Raw genomic sequence first — 25,691 nt, 5'->3', positions numbered from 1 at the left:
CAGCGTGCAATATGACTTTTCAGACACCTACCAAGGCCATTTTATCTCAGGAGCAGCTTCAAGCTTTCCAAACCTCCAAGACATACAATTCAATTATCTCTTACATCGAGATGCTGAACGAGACAGTCGTTGGTGTAAAGCTGACTGATGATTGTGAGGCATCTCCAGTGCGTGGGCGCATTCATGGAGTCTGACAAGCTCTAATACATGTATAGGGTGTTGAATCTATATTGGAGGTCCTCGAAAACGTTAAAGCCATTGCGAAAGATACTCCTCTAGTTGAGAATTCTGCATCCCGGTTTGGTAACCCGGCGTTCAGAACGTTTTATGACAAGGTCACGGAGGTACATAACCACATTTTGTGTTCCATGTATCATCTTTGAGCTTCTATAGGCCTCGACGTCATTGCATACAAAGATCAAGGGTCTTCCTCAGGAAGCCGTCCCAGAAGTGTCCTTATACTTCAACGAAGCTTGGGGTAACCGGGCTCGGATAGATTACGGGAGTGGCATGGAGCTCAACTTTTTGTGTTGGCTGTACGTCGTTTACCTCTTTTATATTCATCAACTGGATGCCAATTGTTTAGGATATGCCTTGAACGTCTCGGTGTCATACAAGAAGTCGATCATAGAGCTTTGGTGATCAAGGTCTTTTGGAAGTGAGTTGGATATCAAAATGCTGGATGCTCAGTTCACCTCTGCTTAGATACATTGAAGTAATGCGGGTTCTACAATCGACGTATTGGCTGGAACCAGCTGGTTCTCATGGCGTGTGGGGACTAGATGATTACCATTTCCTGCCATTCTTATTCGGATCTGCTCAACTTCGAGGTACGGTTCTGGTAAACCAATACATCTTCTGCTTACGACTACCAGGTCACAAATATATTCGACCAAAGGCTATCCACGACGTAGAAATTGTCGATGAATATGCTAAAGATTATATTTATTTCGCTTGCATTCAATTCATCAACTCGGTTCGTCATACGATGTTATTCCATGGTGCCCATTTCGACGTTTCATGGTACTTTAACAGATTAAGACTGCATCGCTCAGGTGGCACTCTCCCATGCTGGATGATATTTCAGCTGTACGTGCGCATCGTCATCTGATGAGAACGCTTCTCTCATACGTATACCTTAGGTCAAGACATGGGACAAAGTTAATTCCGGAATGTTGAAGATGTATCGCGCAGAAGTCCTCAACAAACTCCCTGTAATGCAACATTTTCTCTTTGGTTCCATCCTCCCGTATGACGGGCCTCCACCCCCTACGGGTGCGAGAATGGATGAGCTTCACGGGCATGTTCATGGTGATACAGGCGCTGCTGGTCAGCGAGAAGTTGGCTGGGGCGACTGTTGTGGTATCCCTGTTCCTTCTGCGTTCGCGGCTGCTAGAGCTGAAAAGGAGCATCAGCCTGGACTCAGGCTGGCTGGTCCTGGTATAAGATCGGTGCCGTTTGATTAATCGCGCGTGTATCGGTTTATTGATGTGCAACCTTGACATAAAAATTCTTTCAGATTTGCTACCAAATCATCAGTTGACGTTCTTCTGGTCTTTGTTGAAGCTTTCTCAAACCTGGCTTTTAAGAGCAGTATATAGGCATGGATCATATGCAGCGACTCCTGATTTTCCATCTTCCGTCTCCTCAGAAAAATCCAACGACAATTCTTGCCCGGGCCACGCTCTTCTCCATGGGAAGGATTGCCAGTCCACATGAGCTTCTGAACGGCCCGCTCTGCTCATGGGAATCACCACGAGCTTGAGGTGGAGATGTGAGGCCGCATGCGCTCGAGCTACATTCTCTGTTCGCTACCGGCACGCTATGTACAGATCCGAGGTTTATGCCGTGGTGTGATCACTGCTGCCTCAAGATGTTTCCTCTTGTTTCGATTTTACTACTACTGTTTTCCTCCCTTTCGGACAACCGAGCTGCTGCCTTTAAGCCCGAAAGTGCTGGGAAAAGGCAGACTTCTAGTCAGGTTACCACTGTCGATCTTTCGACGAACCTGGGAACTCCTCTGCACTTGGCATCTGGTACGCGACGAGATTTTGCCAAGAATATCCAGTGTCCTAATCCCATTTCACTCTGTAGGTTTTATCTATGGGATTCCCGATACTCCGAATCAAATTCCGGACCATTTCTACACAGGTTCGCTTTTTTCAGTGTCACTCTATTTCTGTAGTTTCACGTAGAATCTAGAAATGGGATTTAACTATGCGAGGGCAGGGGGAGCTCAAGTGCTTGCTCCAGGAAGAGGATGGATTTTTGGAGAGTACCCTGTAGGCTTCATACGGCACCAGTCGATCGCGAGACGCATTGGTCTAATGTGTTCCTAGGGCCGATTCGCATCTGTTTTGTCCAACTACAAGACTGCACGAAAATATGGTGCAAAATTCATCTTCTTACTCCATGATCTATGGGGCGCAGACGGGACTCAAGGCTCTTCTGCACCATACCCGGGAGATAACGGCAACTGGACGGACTTTGATAATTATCTGACCCAACTCATCTCGGATATCCAAGCCAACGACATGACTCCGGGCCTCAGGATGGATATATGGAACGAGCCGGACCTGACGGTTTTCTGGAATAGAAGTGCGCTGAGTACTTCTTTGAAAATCCCACGTGCCTACTCACCAAATGCCTCAAGCCCAGAGCCAATGGCTTGCTATGTGGGATCGAACCTACAATCGTTTCAGGTAAGGCTGTCATCCCGAAAATACTGCTGCGTATGTTAGCTCGAAGAGAAGATCCGAGTTACCATTTGTTTCACTCTTTGGCCCAACGTTAGCCAGTGCGCCAAGTACATCAAATACATGGTGATATTTTCTTTCCTTCGCACTTTTACATCGTTCTTAAGCTTCGCCTAATCAGGTGGACCAACTTCTTCCAGCAAGTTGCGAGCAACAACACCATTCCAGATGCGTATGTTTGGCATCTAGAAGGAAGCGTATGCTAATCGTGTTATCCAATGTTGCACTTTTTCACTCATGAGTACATCTCTTAGACCTCAGATGTGAATGACGATCTCCAAACGAACATTCCCATTTTAGGTCAGCTGCTAAGCCAATTTGACCTCCCTCAGAAGCAAGTAATTATCGATGAATACGGTATTTTCGCGGAGCAGAACCCAGCCGGAGCAGCGTGGTGGATCGCACGTTTGGAACGCTACAACGTCCCTGGTTTACGGGGTAACTGGCTTTCCACAACCCAGCTACACGACTTCTTGGCCAGTCTCCTCGGGAAGACTAACGTCAGCGACGCGACAGGCACTGGGTACTGGCCCAATGGAGGTCGGTCTTCTTGTACTCGACTTTTCTTCCTCCCATAACGTTCTCTAGAGTGGCAGGTGTACAAATACTACAATACGAACATGACAGGCCACCGAGTATCAAGCTCGGGGTCAATTGATCGACTAGCTGACTCGTACGGTGTGGTAGGGTCTGATCGGGTAAGAATCTTGGTGGGGAACCGCCAGACGACCGGTAAGTTTTCTCATATGTAGTTTTGCTGGACCTTCACACGGACATGCGCGCGCAGGGACTTGGCAGTTGACGATTAACAACCTTGCGTCCGTTAGCCTCCCTCAGTCCGGGACCCTTCCGGTGAATACTTTCCAGTTCTCGTTTACGGGAGGGCATTTTGGTCAGGTCGGCGATCCGACGGATTTGGGATGGGTCGATCATACATATTCTGAGAACTCTGTCTCTTTCCCCATTTTCCAGACCGATACGCAGACGACGTGGGCTTTTGAATTCGAAATCTGATGATGCATTAGTGTGCTGCTTTGTCTACCAATCGTTGTACGAATATGTTTGGAATTCGTAGCAAAGAATGTCGAGGACCCCAATTGCTGTCATTACTTTTTGAACCCTGATTCTGACGTGGGGCCGATCACAAGTGCATACTTATATCCTGATAAGTATCGGGAAGGAAAAATATCATTTTAACATCACCGTGACCTGGGCCTTCATTGGGCCTGGAGTTTCAGGGCCTCTGTTATGGGGTGAGGATGATCTGAATCGAAGATCGCGCTATACTTATGGCATCCATAACTGAGGTCCGATGATAATCAAGCTACGCATCGTCGATCGACACTTGAACAGAGTGGAAGTACTACCAAGACTGATTGTTGCATCTCTAGTCCACTCGCGGTTAAATCTCCGGTCACACATAATCCTGCAGAGGATGTACGTAAATAAATAGACAAGCATCCTGTATAGACCATACCTATATATCGTCTTCCTGGGGTGAGTGTGATTCGTTTCGACTTCATTGAGTCGATATATTGTGATTGTGTTGAAATTACGGCTTCTAACGAGTCTTAAGACAAGGTTCTCGGCCCTAAGTAAATAAACCAGGGGTGATAATTTCACCTTGTCGCTTCCATCTGAAAGACTTACTGGCCAGAGCCAAAGTTGAGCTGCGCACCATGAAGTCAAAGACTGCTAAATAATTACAGCGACGGCGCGTCGGCTCACGTCGGTCACGGATAAATCACGTGCACGACATATTGCGTGCTGTTGAGGCGAGATGGCGTGCTCGGACAAGTAGATAAGAGCTTCAGCGGGACTTGAATGCACTTTCACTTTCTCCCCCATTCGCTGCTGCTTGATGAGAACTTGTCCCACCGTTTTCCGAAGAATCGCTGAAGGGCTGATGGTTATTTCGGCGCGTCTTCCTCCTTATGCTGATGTCTTCATTGGTGCCGACCCTTAGGGAGCACCATATACATCGACAATCAAGTATCAGTTGAATTCAGCGCTGTCCGACGCATGGGTCCACACGTACTGTCAAGGCGCTGCTCTACTTCTGTAACTTGGGTTATCTGTCCAATACACCTGTCTTCGCGATGTGATGTTTACGATGCACGGCTACAATATCCACGGAACGAGAAATGGGGCAGCGCTTGCAGCATGCATAACTCCTGTCTGCCTCGTGTAACGCCCGGCCTTCTGGCCTATCAGGTGCCCCTGCGATAAGGCTCCTTGTCCGCTCAAACTGCTGGCTTCCTCTTTGACTCACAAGACAAGACGAGGTGTTTAGTTGACATGGTTATTCAATTCTTTGATGCTTGATCCATGGAGTACGGCCAGGTCTCACCTTCTCTTTTGAACTCCGGGCTGTGTACGGTTACTTTTTTTCGGTAGATCCGGCTCATAACGGAACTCGTTTGGGAAGGGGGCTATCTAGGCACCTAATTACAACTAATAGAGGTTTTTGTACGTGTTACCACCTGTGTTGTCCTATATAAACCTCCTTTTTTCTTTGTTCCATATCAGCATCATATTTGCTTGAAATCCATCTATCGCTTGCAATGTTCGCCTATCTTGCGAAAGCTCTCCCTCTTGATCATCTTCACCACTCCCGAAGCTCTGAACAGTCGGAGGCTTTGTCCGATGACTCCAGGCCATCCACGTCGTCTTCGATTTCTGCCAATTCGCAAGCATATCTGGAAGACGGCTGCATGCCATGGCCCAAGTCGTGGGTGTATCTTCGCACGTCAGATGCCACTGGGGATCTCTTGAAGCAGGTCTTTGCTCAGTGCGAGGGAGGGGGCCCCTTTGGAGTTTGCATAGGTGATATTATCGAGCGATCCGTAGTTGAAGGTTGGAATGAACAGACATGCGGCAACGTCCAGTACTTTGCTACTGCTGGCAATGACAGCGTTGGTGTCGCGCATTTCAAGGTCGATTCTTCGTTTCCATCCTGGTCTGCTATCTTTTGCTGATATCGTTGCACCCACTAGGTGTTCTCTCCAGTCCGTGCAGACCATCTCAACGCACTTGCGGTCGCCTCATTTCGCCCTATCATATCGATGGCATCACCCAACAGCTCACATACTTTCTATGTCGTGGAACGACCTGCCGTGGTTTTTCCTCCGGTCTCGTTTACGTTGCCCTTGATATCCTCCTCAGAAGGCTCTGGACGGCGATTTGATTTGAGAGAGAATATACCTACGTTTGACGAGTGGAAAACTCTTTGGTCGGCTTGGGATCTCGTCACTCTCAAAATGATTCCTCAAGCGATGTTGCTTCAGAAGCCCATCGATTTGAGGCACAAGTGTCTGTTTTATATCGGACATATTCCTACGTAAGCCTTGTCACTCGCTAGTCGTTCCCTGCTTGACTGGCTCCTTGCCAAGGTTCTTGGACATGCTTCTCTCCAAGGCAATTGGCGGTTCAGCTACCGAACCTGCTTTCTTTTGGAACATCTTCGAGGTATGCTTCTATCTGCGGTGGAGCCATTGGAACTTTATGCATATTCCAGAGGGGTATTGATCCGCATGTTGATGACCCAGAATATTGCCATGTGAGTACCTCTTTCCTGCTTTGAGTCTTCCTCTGATCATGGAAGTGTTGTAGAATCACTCTGAAGTTCCGGAAGTTGACGAAGACTGGCCGAGCTTGGGTGCTATTATAGAATTCCGTGACGGCGTACGGGCGCGGCTCGCACGACTCTATGAAGACGTCGAAAGCGGAAAACAAGTTTTGACACGCAACATCGCTCGGACCCTTGTCATGACCCTCGAGCACGAAGGTTTTCATGTCGAAGTGGGTTTTCATTGATATATATGTTGAAGCATTATGTTCATGTAACGCTCGCATGCAATTCAGACTTTACTCTACATGCTCATCCAACGAGCCAGAACAGGTACCCTTCCACCTCCTGGCTTCACCACCCCTCCATGGAAGGCCCTTGCCGAACAGTGGAATAATACACCTTTGCCTGCTACGCCTACAGTAACCATAGGTCCAGCCACGCTAAATATGGGCCACAATGATTCCGAGGCTGACGACGCCGTCGCCGAATTCGAGCATGACGTCTCGGGCCACGAATTTGGCTGGGACAATGAAAGTCCCCTTCGAGATGTGCATGTCAATGCATTTAAGGCGGACTGGCGGCCGATTACGAATGGAGACTTCAAGGATTTCTGGCAGGGTAAAGGCAAGAATGTTGTCTCTCTTCCGAAGAGTTGGGAGATGGTTGGTGATGAAGTAATGGTGAGCTCTCCTTCTGTGGTCCGTCGTACGGTAGTGTTCAAACTTTAATGATAGGTCAAGACTATGTATGGTCCAATCGCAATGGAGTATGCCCAACATTGGCCTGTACTCGCTTCCTATGATGATCTCGCTACCTTTGCTTGTTTTAAAGGTGGACGGTTGCCTACGGAACCTGAGTTAAGGCTGTTGCTCGATAACTACGACGTTGGCTACGAGGGTGGAGCTAATGTTGGATTTAGAAATTGGCACCCAGTTCCGTAAGCGAACTTCTGTTCTCTCAGAAATACGACACATGCTTATCTTGGTTCATCCAGGGCGACGATGGGACTCGGAGAGAATGGAAAGGGCTCGAACGGAGGTGTATGGGAATGGACATCGACTATTCTCGATGACCATGAAGGGCTTGTTCCTACCAAGCTGTTCCCTGGGTTCGTCCTACTTGTAACATGAAGATAATATTGTAATTGACTACGTGCCCTAGATATACCAACGACTTCTTCGACACGAAGCATCAGGTTGTGGTATGTGGTGCCTCATTCATATCCGATACATCAACCCTTAATATCTTTATGCAGCTTGGGGCGTCGTATGCTACAATTCCTCGTTTATGTCGTCGTACAGTGCGGAATTTTTACCAGCATAACTACCCTTACGCTTGGGTGGCCGGAAGAATGGTCTATGACATTTGATGTGTCAGTTACGAAGGTCCCATTAGTTGATGATGTTCTGTTAACAGAACTGTATCGAAGTCCGTACTAACAGATACTTGTATGACCATAGGCATGAGTCTACTTATGAAACCAACTTGTCAATTCGGTTGAGTGTCGTCTTAAGTACTCCCTTCATCATCTCGGTTAGTAGATTGGTGGATAAATTAGCACACAGTGAGACTGGGGAGTGGCTCGGTTGAAGGCAGTCGATCGACTAGAGTATAGACAACTGCTGGTGAGACTGATTCGAGTCTAGCAGACAATTCTTTTCGCTGAGAAAGAATTTCAAATCTCGATGAAACAAAAATCGTCTACCATTGTCCTTCTAGCGATGACTACCGGAATCTCCACTATCACCTAGATAGCCAATGTTTTTCTCGTCAAGCGGATTTCGATTCTCCGTAATGTAAGTATCACAGGTATTAAAATCGATCCACATCCAATCAAGTACATTCCAGCGGCATAAAAAGGCAGGTCGTAAAGGTGACCAATCTTGATTTGATAGTAAGGAATTTATGAGAATTTACGTTTCCTGAACATCACTTTGGCCTTTGTGTTTGGTAGTTGCGCAGAGCCAAACCAGCCTGGTGGTGGGACTTGGCCAGGCTTCTCCATCTTCACGTCGTAATTCAGAAGAACGTGTGACAACAAGGTTTTCAGTTCATTGACTGCAAAGAAGCGGCCAGGACTAGGTACAGCTGAGCTTCAGTTATTGTGCATTTGTACATAGCGCTTACCAGGCTGTGCGTCCGACGCCGAAGAGAATATAGTCAAGCCTGGGGGTAACCATTTGGTGGCGTATGCTTTCACCCTCTTGTTCCCTCATCTCAGAGAACCTCCAGGGCTTGAACTCATAAGGATCTTCATAGTTATCCTATCGATCTACGTAAGAGAGAGCTACGATGAGTACAATATTGAACGTACCGCATCAATATGAGTGGCGAAGGCAGCAACGGACACGTGGGCCCCAGCAGGAACTACAGTCCCGTCTGAAAAGGAGAAGTCTTTCCGGACTGTGCGACCCATTCCCACTATCTTTCATGGTCAGTTTATGTAACCCCGAGGCAGTATTACTCACATGCGCCTACTCCATATATCCTCTGTGCCTCTTGAAGAAAGCTATCCAGTTTTCGCATTTTCCCCATTGCTTGTTTCGTCCAGCCATCTGTTTTGATAACAGCCTCAATCTCCTCTCGAAGTGGTCGAGCACATTCAGGATGTGCAGCCAGACAATATAATGCATTAATAAATCCCTGACGCAAAGATTAGTAGACGGCTCTCAGGTTAATATTGTCTATACCATTGATGTTGTGTGGATAGCAGCGAAATTCAAAGCAAGAACACGGTTGGTTAAGTCACGGACGGTGCGTCTTTCCCCTCCGTAAGCCACTTCGATAAGCCATGATAGAAGATCATTCTGTACCATTAAGTCAATGGAAGGTTCTTTCTTTTGTGGGTCAAAATGCGCACAGGCTTTCCGGGCCAGTCTCTACCATATTCATTCTCCTTCTCTAAGCGGTCTCTTATGATCGGACCCAAGTGCTTCTCGGCCTTGCGCATACTGCGAGATATAGGCGTAAAGAAATTGGCGACGAGTCTAAATTCAGCACCGTAAGCCTGAGTACAGACATCCATTGCAAAACTCACGGTTTTAGAAACTCAGGAAAGGCGTTGATTGCTTGAGCAGAAGTTACGACTTGTATGGTATGTTCAATGTTAAGTGCTCTGTATTCAGGATTTCGACCTTAGGCCCGGTCAGATCATCAGTAAGTGCCAATAGAAGAATGTGGACAGCTGACAGAGCGGAAGACCAACGAACAATCGGTTCGTGGTTCTACAAACAATCTGCAAGATGGACGAGTAGGCGGGAACCTTTTTCCAATCTGAAGAGAGTGAGACAACTAAAACAGATATATAGGATGGCGAAGGCATGCCTTCCGCCTCTGGTATCTCATCCTTGAAGGAGGCTTCAATCTCATCACGAACGACCGGGAAGCAAGCTGCAATATTCCTTGTCAACGCACTCCGTACAACGTCGATGTGATAGGGGTCCGAGTGGAGGCTGCTTCCCAAGGTGTACGTCGTTTGCAATGTCTGCCAAGGCGATAGTTGTGAGTACAATATTCGTGCTGGATGCTTGAATGACAACTCATCACTCACATTCTCTATTTCGTCCAGGAACGAAAGGTGATCGGGAAGGGCTTTCCTCATATCATCGATGTGCTGGTCACCGCTCACGATTACCATCCAACGATCGACAAGAGGCACCTTGAAGGCGGACCCGCGATACTACGTACGTGAGACATTAGCCCACAATACGAGAAACGAAAGCTGGGTGCATTCATATCAACCTTGCTATATCCCTCTTGAATAATTTCCCTTCCGTGAAACAGAAACCTGAATGCACCGATCCATGACGATATAAATCCGGATGGGCCAACGGTAGGGATCGCTTTCAGCTGCCAAGGAGAGATAAATACGTGCTTCCAGTTTCCGAGGCTTGATCCTACCTTCACGTAAGTCTGGTATGCATTCCACACTTTGACGAGACAGAGTAAAGAAAGGGCGTAGACAAAACTGTTGAGCCAGAACGCCATATTCTGCGGATTAGTAAGTTGTGAGAGAAAGGAAAGAAGCGATGTTACATAGATTCCATATATGCATCCCATATGAACGGGTACGTGCATCGGATCTGAACTTTTAAGTTCTGCCATATGCACACCTTGCGACAGCCTGAGAAGCACTTTTTCAATAAGGATCTTACGATTAGTTATTTCCATTCACTTTCTTCGGACGAAAGCGAGAATGAAGCGAAGCGACGTGACATTTGGACCATGTTTGATAAATCGCACCATTCAAAGGTCTGCCTGTCCCACTTTGAGAACAGCTGTGGTCAAATTGATCAGGTGTTTCTCTGCAGCTGGGAGTAATGATCCACCGAAAGGAAATATGCGTCCACAAGAAAAAAACATTTAATACAGTGCTCAGGTGTAGTAGACCCGAGGTGTGTCTACAGTATCTGATTCCGGGAACAACAGGACACGTAAGGGTATAGAAGTGATGAAACAGAGACAGCGTAGCGTTGAAATCCCCAATGAAGATAGTAGTTGAAGGAAAACTCTCTAAATATGGAGGACAACGGCCTGCTTTCAGATTCAAGGAACCAACGGAGATTATTATAGCAGGCTTTCTTTAGCATTAACGCGGCCTCGTCGATTTCTGTAAGTTCTAGGATTCCGTAGATGAGAAAGCGAATGAGGAATATTTTCCCGTAAAGAAGGATGAGTTTCCGACTATCCGAGGCTTGCTGAGAGATTCACTCTCACAAACCCCGTTCCCCCGACCCGTTCCATCAAAATTATGATAAACCCAAGATTTTCAAGTTTTCTGTCTGATGGTCTTGTTCGCGTTCCATCATGGTTACCGGTTCGACTCGGATGTGAAATTCAGCTTGCTTCACTCTCAAGCTGTCTTGTCTCACTGAAATCAATCAACGCGGCAGTGCTAACTGCCGTATCCAACGGCAACAAATCTCGTTCACATACCTGATCTTTCAACTCTAAATGCCCATCGTTACTGTCGTCGATTTTTTTACGACCAAATTTGATTACCTAGTAGTAGGTGGAGGAACTGCAGGACTTGTCGTTGCTGCTCGGTGCGTAATTCTAGGATCTCTTTGTTGGGCGTGTTGAAGTAACTTCCTTTTCGGATACAGGCTCTCTGAGAATCCGGACTGTATCGTAGGGGTTGTTGAAGCCGGGGAGTACCATGAACATGACGATCTGGTAAATATTCCCGGTACGCGCGTCACCAGTCAGGGACGTGAATCCACAGTGAGAGTGATTCTCAGGAATGATGGCAAGGGCTCTGCACGATCCCAAATATGACTGGAACTTCCATACTGTTCCTCAGAAGTTCGTCAACAATAGGCAGTTGTCCCAGTCTCGAGGGAAAGGGCTTGGTGGATCTTCTCTTGTAAGTCATTCACCGCTGAAGTTAAAGTAGCTGCAATTCATCTAACATGCCCTCAAGTTGAATTTTTTTGCTTCCGTTCGCCCGTCCAAGGAAGAGATAGATGCTATAGAGAGTCTAGGCAACCCTGGATGGAACTGGGAAAATATGCTTCACTACATGAAGAAGGTAGGATCATCGTTGAGATATATGCACTTGCTGCTAACGCCTCTTCGCTGTCGTTTTTAGAGTGAACATCTGGAGACTCCTACGTTGACAGATGAGGAAGCCACAGCGTATTCCGTCGTCCCAGATACTGCCTTACATGGGACCGAAGGTAGGTTACTCGTTTCATCTTGATTCAGCCCTCAAATTCCGATAGGGCCCATCGCAAAATCTTTTCCGCCTCATGTTACAAAGGTCCACACGCAACTCCTTGATACTCTCGAGTCTTTAGGCATTCCGCGTAATCTAGACAATGTTAGTCACAGGATTCCATCATATCTCGTGCCCCACTCTAATCGAACTTACAGAGTAACGGTCATCCAGTTGGATCTCTACTTTTCCCAACGTCGGTTGAAGCAAAGACTGCGACTCGTTCCTATTCGGCTTCTGCTTACTACGCTCCAAATGCCGATCGGTCTAACTTGCTGATTTTGACGAATGCTCACGCAACCAAGGTCAATCTTACGAAGACAGAGAGTGGTCGCTATCAGGCCACCAGCGTAACTTTGGTGAAGGACGGGCTGACCAAAAGTGTGCATGCTTCGAAGGAAATAATTTTATCAGCTGGTACGGTACCCCTTATCATCTTTCTTCGCCCTCGCCAATCACATTTCCTCAGGCTCTTTTCAGACCCCTCAGCTCTTAGAATTATCGGGAATCGGACAGGAGCGACTTCTTCAGTCATTTGGTATTGAGTGTTTGATTGATCTACCAGGAGTTGGCGAGAACCTTCGTGAGACGCTCTTTTTATAGTCAATTTTACGAACGTGGGTCTAAGCTCGTGCAAACAGAGGATCATGCATTAACACACGTCATCGTGGAAGTAGATGAGGACGTGGAAACCTTGGAAGTTCTTTCTGATCCCGCGAAATTGAAGGAGCACGAGGAACTCTAGTATGTCATTTTCCAATTCTTCTCAACTTTTTTTCTTCTTGATGGCATCTTATACTAGTAAAATCCAAAAAGGGATCTTCGCTGGTGTTCCATCTGCCACTTTTGCCTTTTTCCCCGCAGAAAGTATAGCTACGACCAATGAGGTCGAAACATGGATATCTAGGGCGAACCTAGAGAGTGCGAGAAACACATTGGACTACCTGGATTCCAGCGTCAGGGAAGGAATGAAGAAACAATTCGGATTGTTGGCTAATTGGATTAGAGACGCAACCCAGCCCATGGCTCAGTAGGCCCTTTCCCCTGCCATAACTAGCAAAAAATATTCATCGTTTCTCAGGATTTTGTCTTTAAATGGCCACATGCCGATACCCGGAATGAATATCGACCGTCAAAAACGCTACCTTACCCTCCTTTGTGCTTATACCCACCCATTCCACCGAGGAAGCGTTCATATTATGTCGGTCGACCCGCTCATGCCACCCGCAATCGAACAAAACTACCTGTCGAATCCAAATGATCTTGACGTTCTAGTGAAAATTCTCGCATTTGTTACAAACAAGTTGTGCCAAACCTCTCCGATCAAGGATACCATCAAGTCCACTGTGGTACCGCCGTTCTCTGCTGAGGCTGGTGATGAGACTATGGGGGAGTATATCCGGAATACTCTGACGACGGTGCATCACCCTGCCGGTACGGCTTCTATGGTTCCTCGCAGCAATGGTGGCGTGGTAGACAGCAATCTCTTGGTCTATGGAACGTCGAATTTAAGGGTTGTAGGTACCTCAAGTCTTGTAAATGTACTTTTCTTGAAACTGGCTTTACTAGGTCGATTGCTCTGTGATACCTTTGGTACGTGATGAGCACGTATCTCTCACGAGACTGATGTCCGTTTCAGCAACTATCATCCAACATCCAAACGTTGGCCTATGCCATTGGAGAAAAGGTCCGTCCGGTCTATGTGTACATTTTATACAATGATAATCACACAAAAGCAAAATTCAGGCAGCAGATATAATCAAAGGTCAGTGATAAGTATAGTAACACTGGTAGATGTATCATTTGGTGTTCTCTCTACGATGTGTCAAGAAATAGTCTCCACATTCCGAACATGATATTGGCTATGAAACCTATCACGAGGCCAACTTGCATCGGGCGCCTAAATAACAATCAGGTGGGCGAAAACGAAGGAAAAGAATATGTCTTACGAAAAGATGACGCTGTCTGGAGGTTCATATTCAGTACCGTCTTCCCAGAACACGGGTGGGTGTGTCTTGCGAATAAAAAATAGAGGTATTATAGGGAAAAAGAAGCCCGCGACAAGACCTTGCATCATAGACGGATTATGTCCCCCCGACTGAGATAGAGTTGCTGTTCCAGCGTTGTCCATGGAGTCAATCCACTGCTCTTCGAGCGCACGAGCATGCTCGTCATCTTGTGAGAGACGGATGAACAAAATATAAGACGCGTAGAGAAGAGGCCCAGCTCACATTCCTCCTCCGTATCAAAGTGTTCGTCGTCCATGAAGCTCGATGACGTGTGAAATTGATGACGGAAGTTAGCAATGTCTGCCTCAGAGAATCCTACGGACGCAAGTCTGTCGAAACCTCTTGCTGGTTGTAATTGACCCGCCTAGAAAGGTTAAGTCGAGAGATACGGTGTAGCGACTCGGACTGACCTGGACAGTACCATCGTCGCTGTCCCCTTCGGAATCAATTTTGCCCCCAACGGAACAATGCAGCCAGGTCGTCGAAGGCCTGACAACCTCATCAGAATTCCTCTCGTTGCTTGTAGCTCGTTTCTGCCGATCTTCCAGAGATTCAAGCCACGAAAGCAAAAAGGTTCCGTTGGTGAGGAGGCGGCCGGAATGGATAAGCCTGAGTTTTCTCTCCTTCAGTTCAGTCCTCTCGGCACGAATCTGAATTGGATGAATAGTTGGAATGATGGAAGAGATAATGAGCTGCGCACCATTCGTTTAACGTCTCGGACCGCATCATGCTTGCTGATGGATAAAGTAAGGTCGGCTATGCCTTCAGTGAAACGAATAACGAGCGCCCGGTCTGGATGAGGATCTGGCTCTACAGGTTCGACGGCTCGTCGCTTTCCCTTTGCCTTTTCGCTGAGCATGGTTTTCGAAGACAGAAGAGTAATGCTGTGCCGCGAGTGGCCCAAATTAGGAAGGAAATGCGGTCGATCCCAAGCTTCCATCTTACATAAACCGTTATTTAACCTCCGCGCCGTGTTACCACGTGCACCATGTGACTCAATCAAGTCATCCCAGTACCTTACTCACATGAACGTTCGTGGACCATATGGACCTTCGTTCTTATAGTTGTTAATTTTATTGCTAACATTCTCAAGTGACGTTCTCATCAGATACAATGATCCCTGTGATTGCAAGGCAAAGCATGCATGTGCATATTTAAGAGAACGAATCAGCGTCTCTTTACTGTGGGCCTCCAGGATCTCGACTATGATGCTCGTTGACTTCCAGGTTTCTCTGCTCTTCGCTGCCCTCTTTCTGCGAGTTCATGGTGCACCTACCTCGTCTAAGCCTCTGTCCAAGCGCGACTCGATACCCAGTTATGCCTTGACCTACGCGCCTTACACATACCTGTACTCTGGTGAAAGTTGGTGGCAGTCCGATATATCCGTTCATCTTCAGCATACCACTCCCGAGGTTTTTTCTTGTCTATCAGTGTTCGACCGAATTCACTGAAATGTTTTTTTTCGGACAGGTTGATTATACGTCCCTCGGATATCAAGCGACAGTCGAAACCCTCGACAGTGTACCGTCAGACGCGTATCTTACGTCCGATGATAATGTCGAAGATAACCCCGCATGGTTGCTGTCCACCTCTAACAAGCCTGATTCCTCCGGCTACAGTCCCGCCCCTGCCACCATAATTTGCGTGGAAAAAGATGGAGGCATCGTCGACGCTTTCTATTTCTACTTTTACTCCTATAATCATGGTACCTGCCCAATGATCTCGGTTTACTAAAACACCGCAGTATGCTAATAAATTTTGCCTAGGAAACACAGTGTTAGGACTTGTTTTTGGTAAGACGTGCTTCATCTCCTAGTCCAAGTACTGATGATAATGACAGGCAATCATGTCGGGGACTGGGAGCATTCAATGGTCCGCTTTGTCAACGGGTCGCCCGAATACGTCTACCTATCCGCCCACTCCGGCGGTACATCCTATACCTACGATGCGCTCGCCTCCCAGAACGGCCGCGCCGTCACATACGTAGCTACCGGGACGCACGCTAACTATGCCACAGCTGGACAGCAAGATTACACTCTCCCCTTCGGTCTTCTGCACGATACCACCGATGCTGGTTTCTTCTGGGACGTCACGAAGAACTTCCGAGGGTTCTGGTATGACGTTTCCTCTGGCGATTTCAGCAGTGCGGGGGGAGTCGACGTGGGCGGTAGCGAGCAGGTCAGCGAAGGCGTCAGCTGGCTCGACTGGTTAGGCTTTTGGGGCGATGAGCAGTACCCCGACAGTGACGATAGACAGTATTGTATATTCGGAGAGTGTCACTATGTTAGTGGACCCACAGGTGTGCCTTGACATGACATTACTTAAGATTGGATCTGACCCATCTTTCCATCAGGCCCAATAGACAAGGACCTCGACCGAACCGATGTCTGTCCCGACACTGGCGACTGCGATATCCAGACGTCGATCTCGTCCCGGAGCATTGAAATCAGAGCCGGCGGCGCTGATGGAACTGTGTTTGCTGAATATGCTGAAGAATTTGCCAAGTTCAAGGCTGAAGTGGAGAGCAGCAAGGCCAATTATACCATTTAACTTCTCTTGAAAGAGGTCTATAGCATTAAAATTTTTAAAAAAACAAAATCTATTTATGTTCCTGACTGGGACCTTGCCCGCTAACACCACCAACACCAACACCAACACCACCACAGCCAGAGATACTCAGTTTTGTACTTATTCATATTCATTTCATCCATTAGACTGAAACAAATGGTGAAAAAAGCAGCCTTGTTCATTATCGCTCCATTTCGTACCCAGCATCCAAGGACATGACTGTTCTGAGACCTCGGAGCTGAATTTTGGAACCGTGGGTAATCTTGTACTGACGCACGATCAGGAGGTTTGGTCAGCTAGCCTCGGATCCCCCACCCGCCTGCCGGTGTCTCTCTAATCTCAGACATTCCTACCCCCCGAAAATGCTTATAGCGATTCTGTCGCGGTATATCGTTTCCCCAAAATACTACGGAACGGACTAACACTATGCATTCAGCCTCTACAGGAACTCCTTCCATCCAAAGTGAAGACCTCCCAACTATGTATTCGTCCAAATTCACGGAAGCATCTGCTCCAATGAAGGCGTCGCGTCTCATATATATGAAAGTCGTAGCTGCTGGAACACTGGCTGTGACCGTCGCGATGTTTCGCTTTTTTTCAATATATTGGGGCGCTTTGTGGAAGATTTCAGCACATAATTTACAAGGATGGGTTCTGGCGAGTAGTTTTTCTACCTTATTATATTTCTGTCTTGAGCTTACTGTCGCGACAGGACTTTGATAGGTCAACAGTGGGAAATGCGGTCGTTCAAGGTCTCTTGTCTTCATCATCTAAAGTTTCTTGGATGGAACGGCCGTCGAGTGATTTTTCCGGCGGCGCAGCAGAGGTCGCCAATCTAGTCGTCAATCAGAAGACATGGATCGCCGTTGTTGGTATGTGCTCATTTCCATTTCTCTCTTGTCAATAGTGGCTCATCTAAAACGCAGTCAACTCAAACGCCACGACAGCTTTACAATCAGCGGTGTCAACGGCAAATTCCTCGTATGACGGCTCAGAAGCCATTACAGTCTACGCTATCGAGGCACGGAACGAGAATGCCTAGTGAGTAATTAATCTGCCCTCAAAGTCTATGTTCTTATATTCCCTTCTACAGTCGCGCTTTCATCCACCCATCTGTACAGACTTCGCTTGCTGCCATTACTCAGAACTTTTCCCAATCTTTTCTTCAAAAAGTCGCGTCGTCATCGTCCGACACTCTGGTTTCAATATCCACTACTGCGCCACAGGTCTTGACGGAGCCTATCAGCTACACCCTCAACAACCTGCGTCCTTTTGACGTCCCAGTGTACGTCCATTTCTTGTGTATAGAGATATGTATCTCACCGGCCATGCAGAGCCAGTGCTGTCACCTTTGTCGGTCTTATTTACGTGCTCGTGCTTCATTGTGGTATGTTTCCCTCTCATTACTTCAATTTCTTTCCTGACCGCCTCCATCACGCTTAGAATTTCTGCTCCGTCGCCTGTCAACAGTCCGGACTAGAGACATCATTAACGACAGCCTCCCTTGTCAGAGTCAGATTAACATCCAGTTTCATTGCCTACTTTGCATTATCACTATTCTACTCCCTGCTTAGTCTGGCCTTTCAAGTAGACTTCTCCACAGTGTGAGTCGCCTCTACCATTCTCCCTCCCGTTTCGTTTCTCGAGTTCTAGCCATGTAGGTTGGGACATTCTGGATTCCTCGTATTCTGGATGGCTAATTACGTTGGAATGTTGGCTGTGGGACTGGCGCTCGAGGCGATGGTGACGCTCATGACGCTGAGATTCGTGCCGTTCTTCATGATATTTTGGATTATTGGTGAGTGGCCCATGTCCCTTATCCTACAGCTCGACCTTATTAATGCCGACCCCAGTCAATGTCTCGGTGTGCTTCCTGCCCATCGATGTTCTCCCGCATATATATCGCTACGGATATGCGTTTCCCTTCTACAACCTCTCCTGCGCTGTGAGGACTATCATCTTCGGGACCAAGAATGAACGTGAGTACCACCTATTCCTTCATGTATAGTCATCGAGATCTTAATGGGATACTTTTAGTTGGCATGAATTTCGGCGTTCTAATAGCATGGGTCGCAGTTTCCATGTTTATGCTCCCACCGTTTCAGTGGTTTATGCGACGAAAGTCTGTGGCGGAGTCACTGCGAAGACAGGCAACGACGGAGAAAGTATAGAGCTTACTAAGCAAAACAGGGCTAGAGGCCGTAACTCGTTTTTTTGGTAATCAAGTAGAAACAAGTACACACGGTAACTGTATCTAAGATAGTTAGGGATAAGGCTTTGTATTCCGTGTCTCTTTTAATGTATACTGCTGCTAAGTCATGGCAAGTGTTGAAATTTAAAGTTGAAATTTGAATGTCGAACTGTAGACTGTCTTGGCAATGCCTTTAATCTCGCAACCACATCAGAGGACAAGGCACCCTTGAGTTAACCTAGTATCTATCGTTGTTACACAAATATATATTCGTTCCAGGTTTCTCGCCAGAATGTGTGATGTACTATAGCTTGAGTTTGAGTATGAACCAAACACGGACTTGAATCAGGAACCTAAACATGATTGTACCATATCGTACATATGAAGCACCTAGAACTTTGGCAAGTATTATTGCCGATCCGTCGCTGAAGTCTGGGTACACAGCACAAAAAAACCTTTCGAAATGTTGTGTTGTGATGAGATGATAAGTAAATGTGGTATAATGCGTTCTATGCAGCAAATTGTACTACTCGTTACATCAAGCACCCACTAAACAGCTCCTGCACGGACGCTGCCAACTGAGTAGGATCCAGCTCGCTCTCACCCGAATGTATCCAATTAAAATCAAAGACCCCCTGCCCATTCGAGCTATGATCCAGCTGATTCTGGATCAACGGCTTCATAGATTCCATAAACTCGGTTAGATCAAGTCCCTCCGGGGCGAAAGTCGTGCTACGTCCATAGTCTACGTTGGTGAACATGTTGTACATGTCCATATCCACGCCGGGCTGATCCTGCCAGGGAGGAATAGCGACCCCGTTTTCATCAGGCGCTGGAGGATTTGCAGGTAAAGGGACTGCTTCTTTGGATGTAGAACAGAGGGGCTGGCTCTCCATGTCTGTGTACGTATCTTCTCCATCCCCACCATCCTCAGCATCTGAAGTGGCTATGGGAATTTCACGATCGCTATCGTCGTCTTCATCCTCAAGAGGACTGCTCGACTGTATTGGTGAAGAGGGTGGAAGACCTTGCCAAAACTGCTTCGTATTGCTGGGAACAGGCTCGTGTTCCATATCGGGTGCGGCTTCGTTGTCATCGTCGTCAGGTAAAGAGCTTGGCGGGAGAGAGTTAAGCTCTTCGAAGGCGCTTTCGGGCTCTTCGCTAAGGTCCTTATCCTCCGAAGCGTGTTTTCCTGTTGCACCGTATGAAGGTGATGCAGAGGGGCCTGCCAAAGGGCTCTTCCAAGAATCGGCGAGCGGAGTAAAGAGAGATGAACCGACAGGCGTCGATGGAGAGTCGAGAGGCCTCCTCCTGGGAGGTGTGCATGGAGGCGCCATGTTCTGGCTGGGTGGCGGTGTCTGTGACCTTGACCCTGTTAAAAAACTGGACACAGAATGAATTTCGCACGTGGTCGAAACCAGAGCAAAACCAGTGTTGACAGCGGCGATGGGCCGAAGAGGAGATGATGATTTTACATTGGTAGCAGTGGTTGGCGCGTCGCTTTCTGTATTTTCACGGTGCTGTCGACCTTGTGCTCTGCTAGCTCTACGTCGTTCTCGTTCTAATCGTCTCTTCTCTTCACACTCCGCCTGTTTTCTGTCTTCCGCCTCCTTCAACGCACGTTGGACTTCCTCAGAAAGCCTCGGTCGCATGGCAGTATCTGTACGAGCCCAATCTGGGACTACATACTTTCGGCGCGCGGTTGATTGAGTGCCATCTCTAACCGGGGAAGACGCAGCGATCTTCGGTGCCCGAGGTGAATCGGGAATACATATTGGGCGCCCTCTGGAACCCCCAGGTTCTGTCTGAGAAAGCCGAGATCGTGGAGGGGACGAGAAAGGGATCATGTTAGATGATGTGGGTCGTCGACGTCTTTCCAACTGAGACTCGCGATCCTCCATGAACTCATCCAGAGTGCGTTTCCTCGAAATATAACCGCCGTTACCTTGGTTCACACTGGAGACAGGCCACGAATTCTCGTCTGTATGTAGATGGCCGCTAAGATTTGTCCGTTGTGGGACTGTCGAGGTCTGTGATGGTTTGGAGTCCTTTACGTCTTGGTCAACGCGTCTCCTGAAAGAAGATGGATTGACATTTTCTTTGTCTATAGCGACGCCGTCGTCAGAAGGAATTCGCTGATTGGAAGGTTGAAATGGGGCCGTCCTGCCAGACTCAGAAGGTGTCATTTGCCACGCTGTAACAAGGTCCTGTAAGGCCCGGACTAACGCTGGGTTATCATCAATGCCCTTGCCCGAGTCAATAGCATTTATGGTAGCAAGTAGGGCAGCATTCTGAGTGCTATTGGCAGGAGTGGACGCTAGCTGGAAAAAAATATCGGTGAGAGATTGTGTCTGAGGCATCGTACTATTAGGGCTGGGAAGCGGTTCGGAAGCTGTGCGCTTGAAAGGGGTGGCACGAGTAAATAGCGGTTGATCTGGCGATCGATTCCGTCTTTTCGTCTTTTTCTTCTTGACAGTTGACGAAGAAGTCGTTGAAGGAACAGATGTAGGTAGTGTAGACGTCATAATCGTAGGTTGCGTTGAGACGGTCGGAAGAAGGACAGACTTAGCAGCACTACTTAATGCTGTGGTATCCGTATGGACAGCAGCCAGAGTAGGAGCATCTATGGAGGCTGGGGCCGGGGTCGAAAGTGCCCTGCCGAACATAGCAGAATTTGGAGGCTTTTTCTTCGGTGGTCCGATATATACTGAAGAAGATCTATAGATCCTCTCTGATTCGGGTAGCGCTTGCAATGCATCAGCATTCTTCGTCGTTCTAGATTTCTTGGGTCGGTTCAAAATAGCGGCAATGGTAGCCGCCGTGTCGACCTCCGGCTGCTTACCTGCAGCTACTCAGTTTTCCAGAACAGGGCATGACGACAAAAGAAACACACCCTGTGCTTTAGCGCTCTTCTTATTCCAAGACTGTATGGCAGCAGGAAACGATGCCTTCTCTATGCGCGTCGTCTGACCACCATTCAATAGGATGAAGGACCTCATAAGGTAGTATAACTTACTTCACGAAGGGCAAGTACAACCTCAAGCGCCTCCTGCCCAGATCCAGTTCGAGTTAATGTGCCATTGACGAGTGCTCCCTCATCATCTGCTGAAAGCGCCCATGACATCAAGCCCAGTCCCACTGCAACACCCAGAACCTGCTCTTCAGCCGTTTGGGTTCCCTCAGACTCATTAGAGATATTGACTCGCCCGGGAGCGCTTTCCGACTCCAGAGGGTCCAGAACGTATACCGAGAAGTCGCGGTTATCACTCTGTAAGAGCTCCGGACTGGTGGTGCAGAGGGTTTCAATACAGGCTTTTAGTGACACACTTGCATATTCGATGCCACCTGCATTCTGCCCATCGGTTGGCCACAAAAAAGAAACGGTAACGGGACAAAGTGAGCGTGCGAGAATATACTGAGGAGAATTGTTGACTGTGTATAGGACCCGCAAGAGTCGTTTCTCCATGAGTTTCGACGAAGTGGAAGGTAAAGGTATGCAGTGGCTGCTGGAGGACGAAAGCAGATGTCTTCGACGACGTCGGCCACCCGGTCGAAGGTCAACAGTGTCAACAGTCACTAATTGTCACCGATGGTGTGACATCTCGATCACGTGGTCGTTCCTCGCATCACATCTGAGATGTCGGCCTCAGACAAATTTCAGTTCATAATATCTACTTAGAGGTGTATTGACTGCTATTGAAGTCCTTCTTTCCACCTCATCTGGTAGCTAGACAAGAGACCTCAACAAGGACATTCCACGTGACAGGATTTGACCCGTCAGAAATAAGAAATACCGATCCACCCCAGCAGTGCCACCTTCCTTCATGATTTGATCCTGTTCCACGCGCATCGCTTACATCCTACGGCCACCTAAGGCTATAGGGAATAGTTGGCACTTTACATTAGCATTGGTTACATACACGCCTTTTATTTAAATGGTTTCGATGTTCTATGGCCAATCACGAGCGAATGCCTTCCTCAGGCTGAGATCATACAGTACGAAAACGATTTTGAGTAATACCTAGTAGGCACATCTGCTTGAAAGACGTACTTCCTATAGCTAAAACTTAGCATATCCGCATGTCTGAATAAATGAAGCCAGCAGCCCTGTATATTGCGTCAGGCTTGAGCCTAGAAACAAACGTTTGATTGTAGCACAGCAGGTGTAGCCATGCGGGCGAGAGTTTATAGAAGTAGGCAGAGATCCGACTTGTCTTCGTTAGTCCCAAAGAAAACACACAGAAAGCGAGTAAATACAACTGATAAATAACAGCTGTCCAAGCCTCCAAGGTCCCGTCGCATCACAGATGGTATCGATCCTTGATGAGGTCCGCTGCTCTCTCGGCAATCATATATACAGGTGCCTGAATGTGGCATTCAGGAATACTCGGCTAGAATGAATATCGTTAGTTCTAGAATCAGAACGAAGCAGGTGGTTGCACGTACAAAAACAGACGCGTCAATGATCCTGATACCTTCAGCACCCTTCAACAGCAACTCCTGATCGACCACTCCCCATTTCGCTGTTCTCGGCGACATTCGCGCAGTTCCGGCTAGATGATTGATATTGGACCCATAGGCCCTCACGTACTCCAATTTAGCATCATCAGTAGTGGCGTTGAGTAAATCGCCATAAGCATCTAGCACGAAACCGTTCCATGGAGACGAAGCTAAAAACTCTTGAATATCTTTGATGGCTTGCACTATCGCGTACTGGTCGAAAGGGCTCGTCAGGAAGGCCGGGTCGATAAGCGGATGGTCGAAAGGATTGGTAGAGTTGATAGTCACATATCCCTCTGAAAGGACTATTTCAGAAAGGATAACCAAGATGAGTTTCAAGGGAGACTCACCAGAGAGCGGTGTGACAACGCCAGCCAGAACGGTAAGAAAATTTCCGGTTTCGGGTTGAGGCAAAGATCCAAATTGAGCAAACCCGTCCTGGGTGAAAATATAAACAGGAATGAATGAATGCCTTGGTACAAGACTTACGATGAATATCATTTCTAAGTGCCCTGCGCCTGGACCTGAAGATGGGTCCTCAAATGATTCATAGATCGAAGCATTATTTGGGAGCCGAATGAAAGCCTGCGTATTACCCGGTGAATCAACGAAAAGGCCTTGATGCGTTTGTTCCCAATGCCCTAATTCTTCCGCAAACAGGGTGTCGTTCCGTAGATACCTGTCGAACGTGCTGTTCGAGTTGACGGCGTAATAAATAGGGATGGCAGGGTGGTCTGTGAGATGTTGCCCGACATCTGACAGAGCAAGGATAGGTGAAATGCCAAGAGACTTCAGATCCTGCCAAGGACCTATTCCAGAGAGCAACAGAAGTTGGGGTGTACCGATAACGCCGGCGCAAAGCAGTATTTCTTTTCGGGCGGTGACCTGAATGGGCGCATCTACAAGTAACTGTTACTGGAAGTGAGGAAATCATATTGTTCTTCCTACCTTCACTGCTCTGAGCCACCTGTATTACCCGAAATTCTGGCTTCCCCCAACCCCGCCAGGAGCCGGTTTGAACTAATTTTGTGACGTGGGTGTTGATGAGGATATCTAGATTACCCCTTTCTTGGCTTGGATTCAGGTAAGCTGTTGCAGCACTACTACGCTGGCCGCCACCAACAGAAGATTGCATGTAACCTGGAAGCCATCAATGAGCAAGACGGACAAGGTGGGACAAGGAATTCTAGACTCACTGACTCCCACGAAATGACCAGCATTTAGATCCACGGTATATGGGAACCGACCACCGAGCATCTTGCTGGTATCAAGGACACGTCCATCAAGCTCTGTTGGGAAACCTCCCACGCTGACTTGAACAGGCCCATTCCCGTGGATAGAAGGCTCTTCTTGGTTTGTAGTGTCGTGACGATCAGCGGGGCTCACGAGACGCGACGACTGGAAAGTTAGTATTTTAGAAATGCATTTTGAGGCAAAGTGCGCATACCTTGAGCCAGTACTTTTCCATGGCTTCTCGAGACCAGCCAGGTTCATCCGTGATCCGTGCCCAGCTGTCCCATAGATCATCTGCTCCACGGTTCCAAGTTAGAAGATCTTACAAATAAATCATGAGAAAAGAAGTCTTGGGTTGTATTCGAAGTAAACACTGACTGACAGTGCTACTTCCCCCCAACACATATCCCCTGGTCAAACTGAGTGTCCGGTTATTATAACCTTCCTGTGGCACCGTCGTGTAATTCCAGTCAAGGAGTGTATTTGAAAGTGATACCCCAAGGAACGGCGCCATGGTCTCCACGATCCCTTCGTTACTGCAGGGAGTGTGTAGGAAAACGTATGTTACCATTTAGGTCCCTCGCACCTCGCACCAGCTTCAACAGCCAGAACTTTGACATCGGGATTTTCACTAAGTCGAGCGGACAAAACGCTCCCTGCAGTACCGGCTATCCATGCCAGATCCGTCAGAGAGAAACGCAGCAGAATGGCGGTGTTCCCCACACCTCCGATCACAATAAAATCATACTCTGTCTGCACGAGCTCTGCAGGAGAAGACAGAATTTTTGCTGAAGTTAAGGAGTTGACCAGAAGGGTGAAGAGGAAGAAGTTTCTAGCACGTGTAGACATCGTGGTTCCCAAGCAAGAGACGGGACAAGCCAGGCCCCTAGAAATTTGACTTTTAAACGCGTCCAGATTCGTTTGGATGACGACGAGGGCCATCAGGAATCAGGCCTTCAAGTCTTTGATCCCGTACTAGCAGAATTTTGCAGGCTCAAGGCATCCTCGAGGCAACGTCAAATGTCAAGTCTCTTGAAGGCAAGGGTCAAGATGGAATTGAGCCGAAATGTCGGATTGTCAGACAATTAATCGCCGACCAAACCCCGACGAGCTGCGACGCGCCTATAGCCTTTGCCGTCGCTGTGCA

At 47.7% G+C, this 25,691-nt stretch overlaps 10 protein-coding genes across 10 annotated transcripts; 6 read left to right on the top strand and 4 right to left on the bottom strand.

Moving 5' to 3' along the window:
- Positions 1–11: 11 nt before the first annotated feature.
- On the top strand, positions 12–1,466 carry BT62DRAFT_1002084 (Phosphotyrosyl phosphatase activator; the record flags this gene model as incomplete). The annotated part of the gene is made up of 8 exons (XM_043176810.1): positions 12–167; positions 216–344; positions 394–536; positions 587–658; positions 706–830; positions 876–976; positions 1,036–1,089; positions 1,143–1,466. The coding sequence occupies 8 exons, from the start codon at positions 12–14 to the stop codon at positions 1,464–1,466; spliced, it is 1,104 nt and encodes a 367-aa protein (XP_043043272.1).
- A 407-nt stretch (positions 1,467–1,873) lies between these two features.
- BT62DRAFT_963248 (glycoside hydrolase family 39 protein) lies at positions 1,874–3,770 on the top strand (the record flags this gene model as incomplete). The annotated part of the gene is made up of 10 exons (XM_043188676.1): positions 1,874–2,036; positions 2,095–2,151; positions 2,203–2,282; positions 2,340–2,598; positions 2,654–2,702; positions 2,751–2,822; positions 2,878–2,953; positions 3,011–3,296; positions 3,345–3,488; positions 3,544–3,770. 10 exons carry the CDS (start codon positions 1,874–1,876, stop codon positions 3,768–3,770), a joined length of 1,413 nt encoding a protein of 470 aa, XP_043043271.1.
- A 1,550-nt stretch (positions 3,771–5,320) lies between these two features.
- Positions 5,321–7,696, top strand: BT62DRAFT_1002082 (uncharacterized protein; the record flags this gene model as incomplete). The annotated part of the gene is made up of 10 exons (XM_043176809.1): positions 5,321–5,692; positions 5,753–6,096; positions 6,149–6,224; positions 6,274–6,315; positions 6,369–6,557; positions 6,621–7,007; positions 7,062–7,264; positions 7,322–7,435; positions 7,489–7,528; positions 7,583–7,696. The coding sequence occupies 10 exons, from the start codon at positions 5,321–5,323 to the stop codon at positions 7,694–7,696; spliced, it is 1,881 nt and encodes a 626-aa protein (XP_043043270.1).
- Positions 7,697–8,011: 315 nt separating this feature from the next.
- Positions 8,012–10,355, bottom strand: BT62DRAFT_928503 (cytochrome P450). Its single transcript, XM_043185523.1, has 12 exons — positions 10,228–10,355; positions 10,069–10,176; positions 9,878–10,006; positions 9,652–9,811; positions 9,517–9,600; positions 9,365–9,461; positions 9,188–9,314; positions 9,018–9,134; positions 8,796–8,970; positions 8,642–8,748; positions 8,455–8,591; positions 8,012–8,405 (listed from the first exon to the last, which is right to left on the bottom strand). Exons 1-12 carry the CDS (start codon positions 10,312–10,314, stop codon positions 8,231–8,233), a joined length of 1,503 nt encoding a protein of 500 aa, XP_043043269.1. The 5' UTR covers positions 10,315–10,355; the 3' UTR covers positions 8,012–8,230.
- A 755-nt stretch (positions 10,356–11,110) lies between these two features.
- Positions 11,111–13,957, top strand: BT62DRAFT_605832 (alcohol oxidase). Its single transcript, XM_043181573.1, has 14 exons — positions 11,111–11,372; positions 11,433–11,515; positions 11,568–11,692; positions 11,750–11,857; positions 11,918–12,005; positions 12,051–12,148; positions 12,202–12,460; positions 12,513–12,626; positions 12,685–12,787; positions 12,846–13,073; positions 13,125–13,560; positions 13,613–13,636; positions 13,683–13,730; positions 13,790–13,957. The coding sequence occupies exons 1-14, from the start codon at positions 11,281–11,283 to the stop codon at positions 13,814–13,816; spliced, it is 1,833 nt and encodes a 610-aa protein (XP_043043268.1). The 5' UTR covers positions 11,111–11,280; the 3' UTR covers positions 13,817–13,957.
- A 31-nt stretch (positions 13,958–13,988) lies between these two features.
- On the bottom strand, positions 13,989–14,911 carry BT62DRAFT_886164 (uncharacterized protein; the record flags this gene model as incomplete). The annotated part of the gene is made up of 4 exons (XM_043182871.1): positions 13,989–14,218; positions 14,275–14,416; positions 14,469–14,702; positions 14,774–14,911. 4 exons carry the CDS (start codon positions 14,909–14,911, stop codon positions 13,989–13,991), a joined length of 744 nt encoding a protein of 247 aa, XP_043043267.1.
- Positions 14,912–15,055: 144 nt separating this feature from the next.
- BT62DRAFT_928501 (uncharacterized protein) lies at positions 15,056–16,617 on the top strand. Its single transcript, XM_043185522.1, has 5 exons — positions 15,056–15,464; positions 15,523–15,757; positions 15,819–15,845; positions 15,893–16,351; positions 16,406–16,617. The coding sequence occupies exons 1-5, from the start codon at positions 15,258–15,260 to the stop codon at positions 16,600–16,602; spliced, it is 1,125 nt and encodes a 374-aa protein (XP_043043266.1). The 5' UTR covers positions 15,056–15,257; the 3' UTR covers positions 16,603–16,617.
- Positions 16,618–17,046: 429 nt separating this feature from the next.
- Positions 17,047–18,791, top strand: BT62DRAFT_978935 (uncharacterized protein; the record flags this gene model as incomplete). The annotated part of the gene is made up of 9 exons (XM_043189396.1): positions 17,047–17,277; positions 17,333–17,492; positions 17,547–17,661; positions 17,714–17,905; positions 17,955–18,011; positions 18,195–18,224; positions 18,282–18,418; positions 18,474–18,599; positions 18,658–18,791. 9 exons carry the CDS (start codon positions 17,047–17,049, stop codon positions 18,789–18,791), a joined length of 1,182 nt encoding a protein of 393 aa, XP_043043265.1.
- A 298-nt stretch (positions 18,792–19,089) lies between these two features.
- BT62DRAFT_1073182 (uncharacterized protein) lies at positions 19,090–22,367 on the bottom strand. Its single transcript, XM_043178920.1, has 3 exons — positions 21,828–22,367; positions 21,705–21,777; positions 19,090–21,653 (listed from the first exon to the last, which is right to left on the bottom strand). Exons 1-3 carry the CDS (start codon positions 22,275–22,277, stop codon positions 19,345–19,347), a joined length of 2,832 nt encoding a protein of 943 aa, XP_043043264.1. The 5' UTR covers positions 22,278–22,367; the 3' UTR covers positions 19,090–19,344.
- A 745-nt stretch (positions 22,368–23,112) lies between these two features.
- Positions 23,113–25,393, bottom strand: BT62DRAFT_1002075 (aryl-alcohol-oxidase from pleurotus Eryingii; the record flags this gene model as incomplete). Its single annotated transcript, XM_043176808.1, has 9 exons — positions 23,113–23,202; positions 23,258–23,607; positions 23,662–23,749; positions 23,801–24,210; positions 24,260–24,451; positions 24,508–24,709; positions 24,759–24,865; positions 24,923–25,080; positions 25,131–25,393. 9 exons carry the CDS (start codon positions 25,391–25,393, stop codon positions 23,113–23,115), a joined length of 1,860 nt encoding a protein of 619 aa, XP_043043263.1.
- Positions 25,394–25,691: the final 298 nt, after the last annotated feature.

Source organism: Guyanagaster necrorhizus (genome assembly GCF_019112545.1).
Source record: "Guyanagaster necrorhizus MCA 3950 unplaced genomic scaffold BT62scaffold_5, whole genome shotgun sequence".
In the NCBI taxonomy this organism is placed as follows: domain Eukaryota; kingdom Fungi; phylum Basidiomycota; class Agaricomycetes; order Agaricales; family Physalacriaceae; genus Guyanagaster; species Guyanagaster necrorhizus.
Note: the sequence above shows the minus strand (reverse complement) of the source record. Positions and strands in the feature narration are given on the sequence as shown.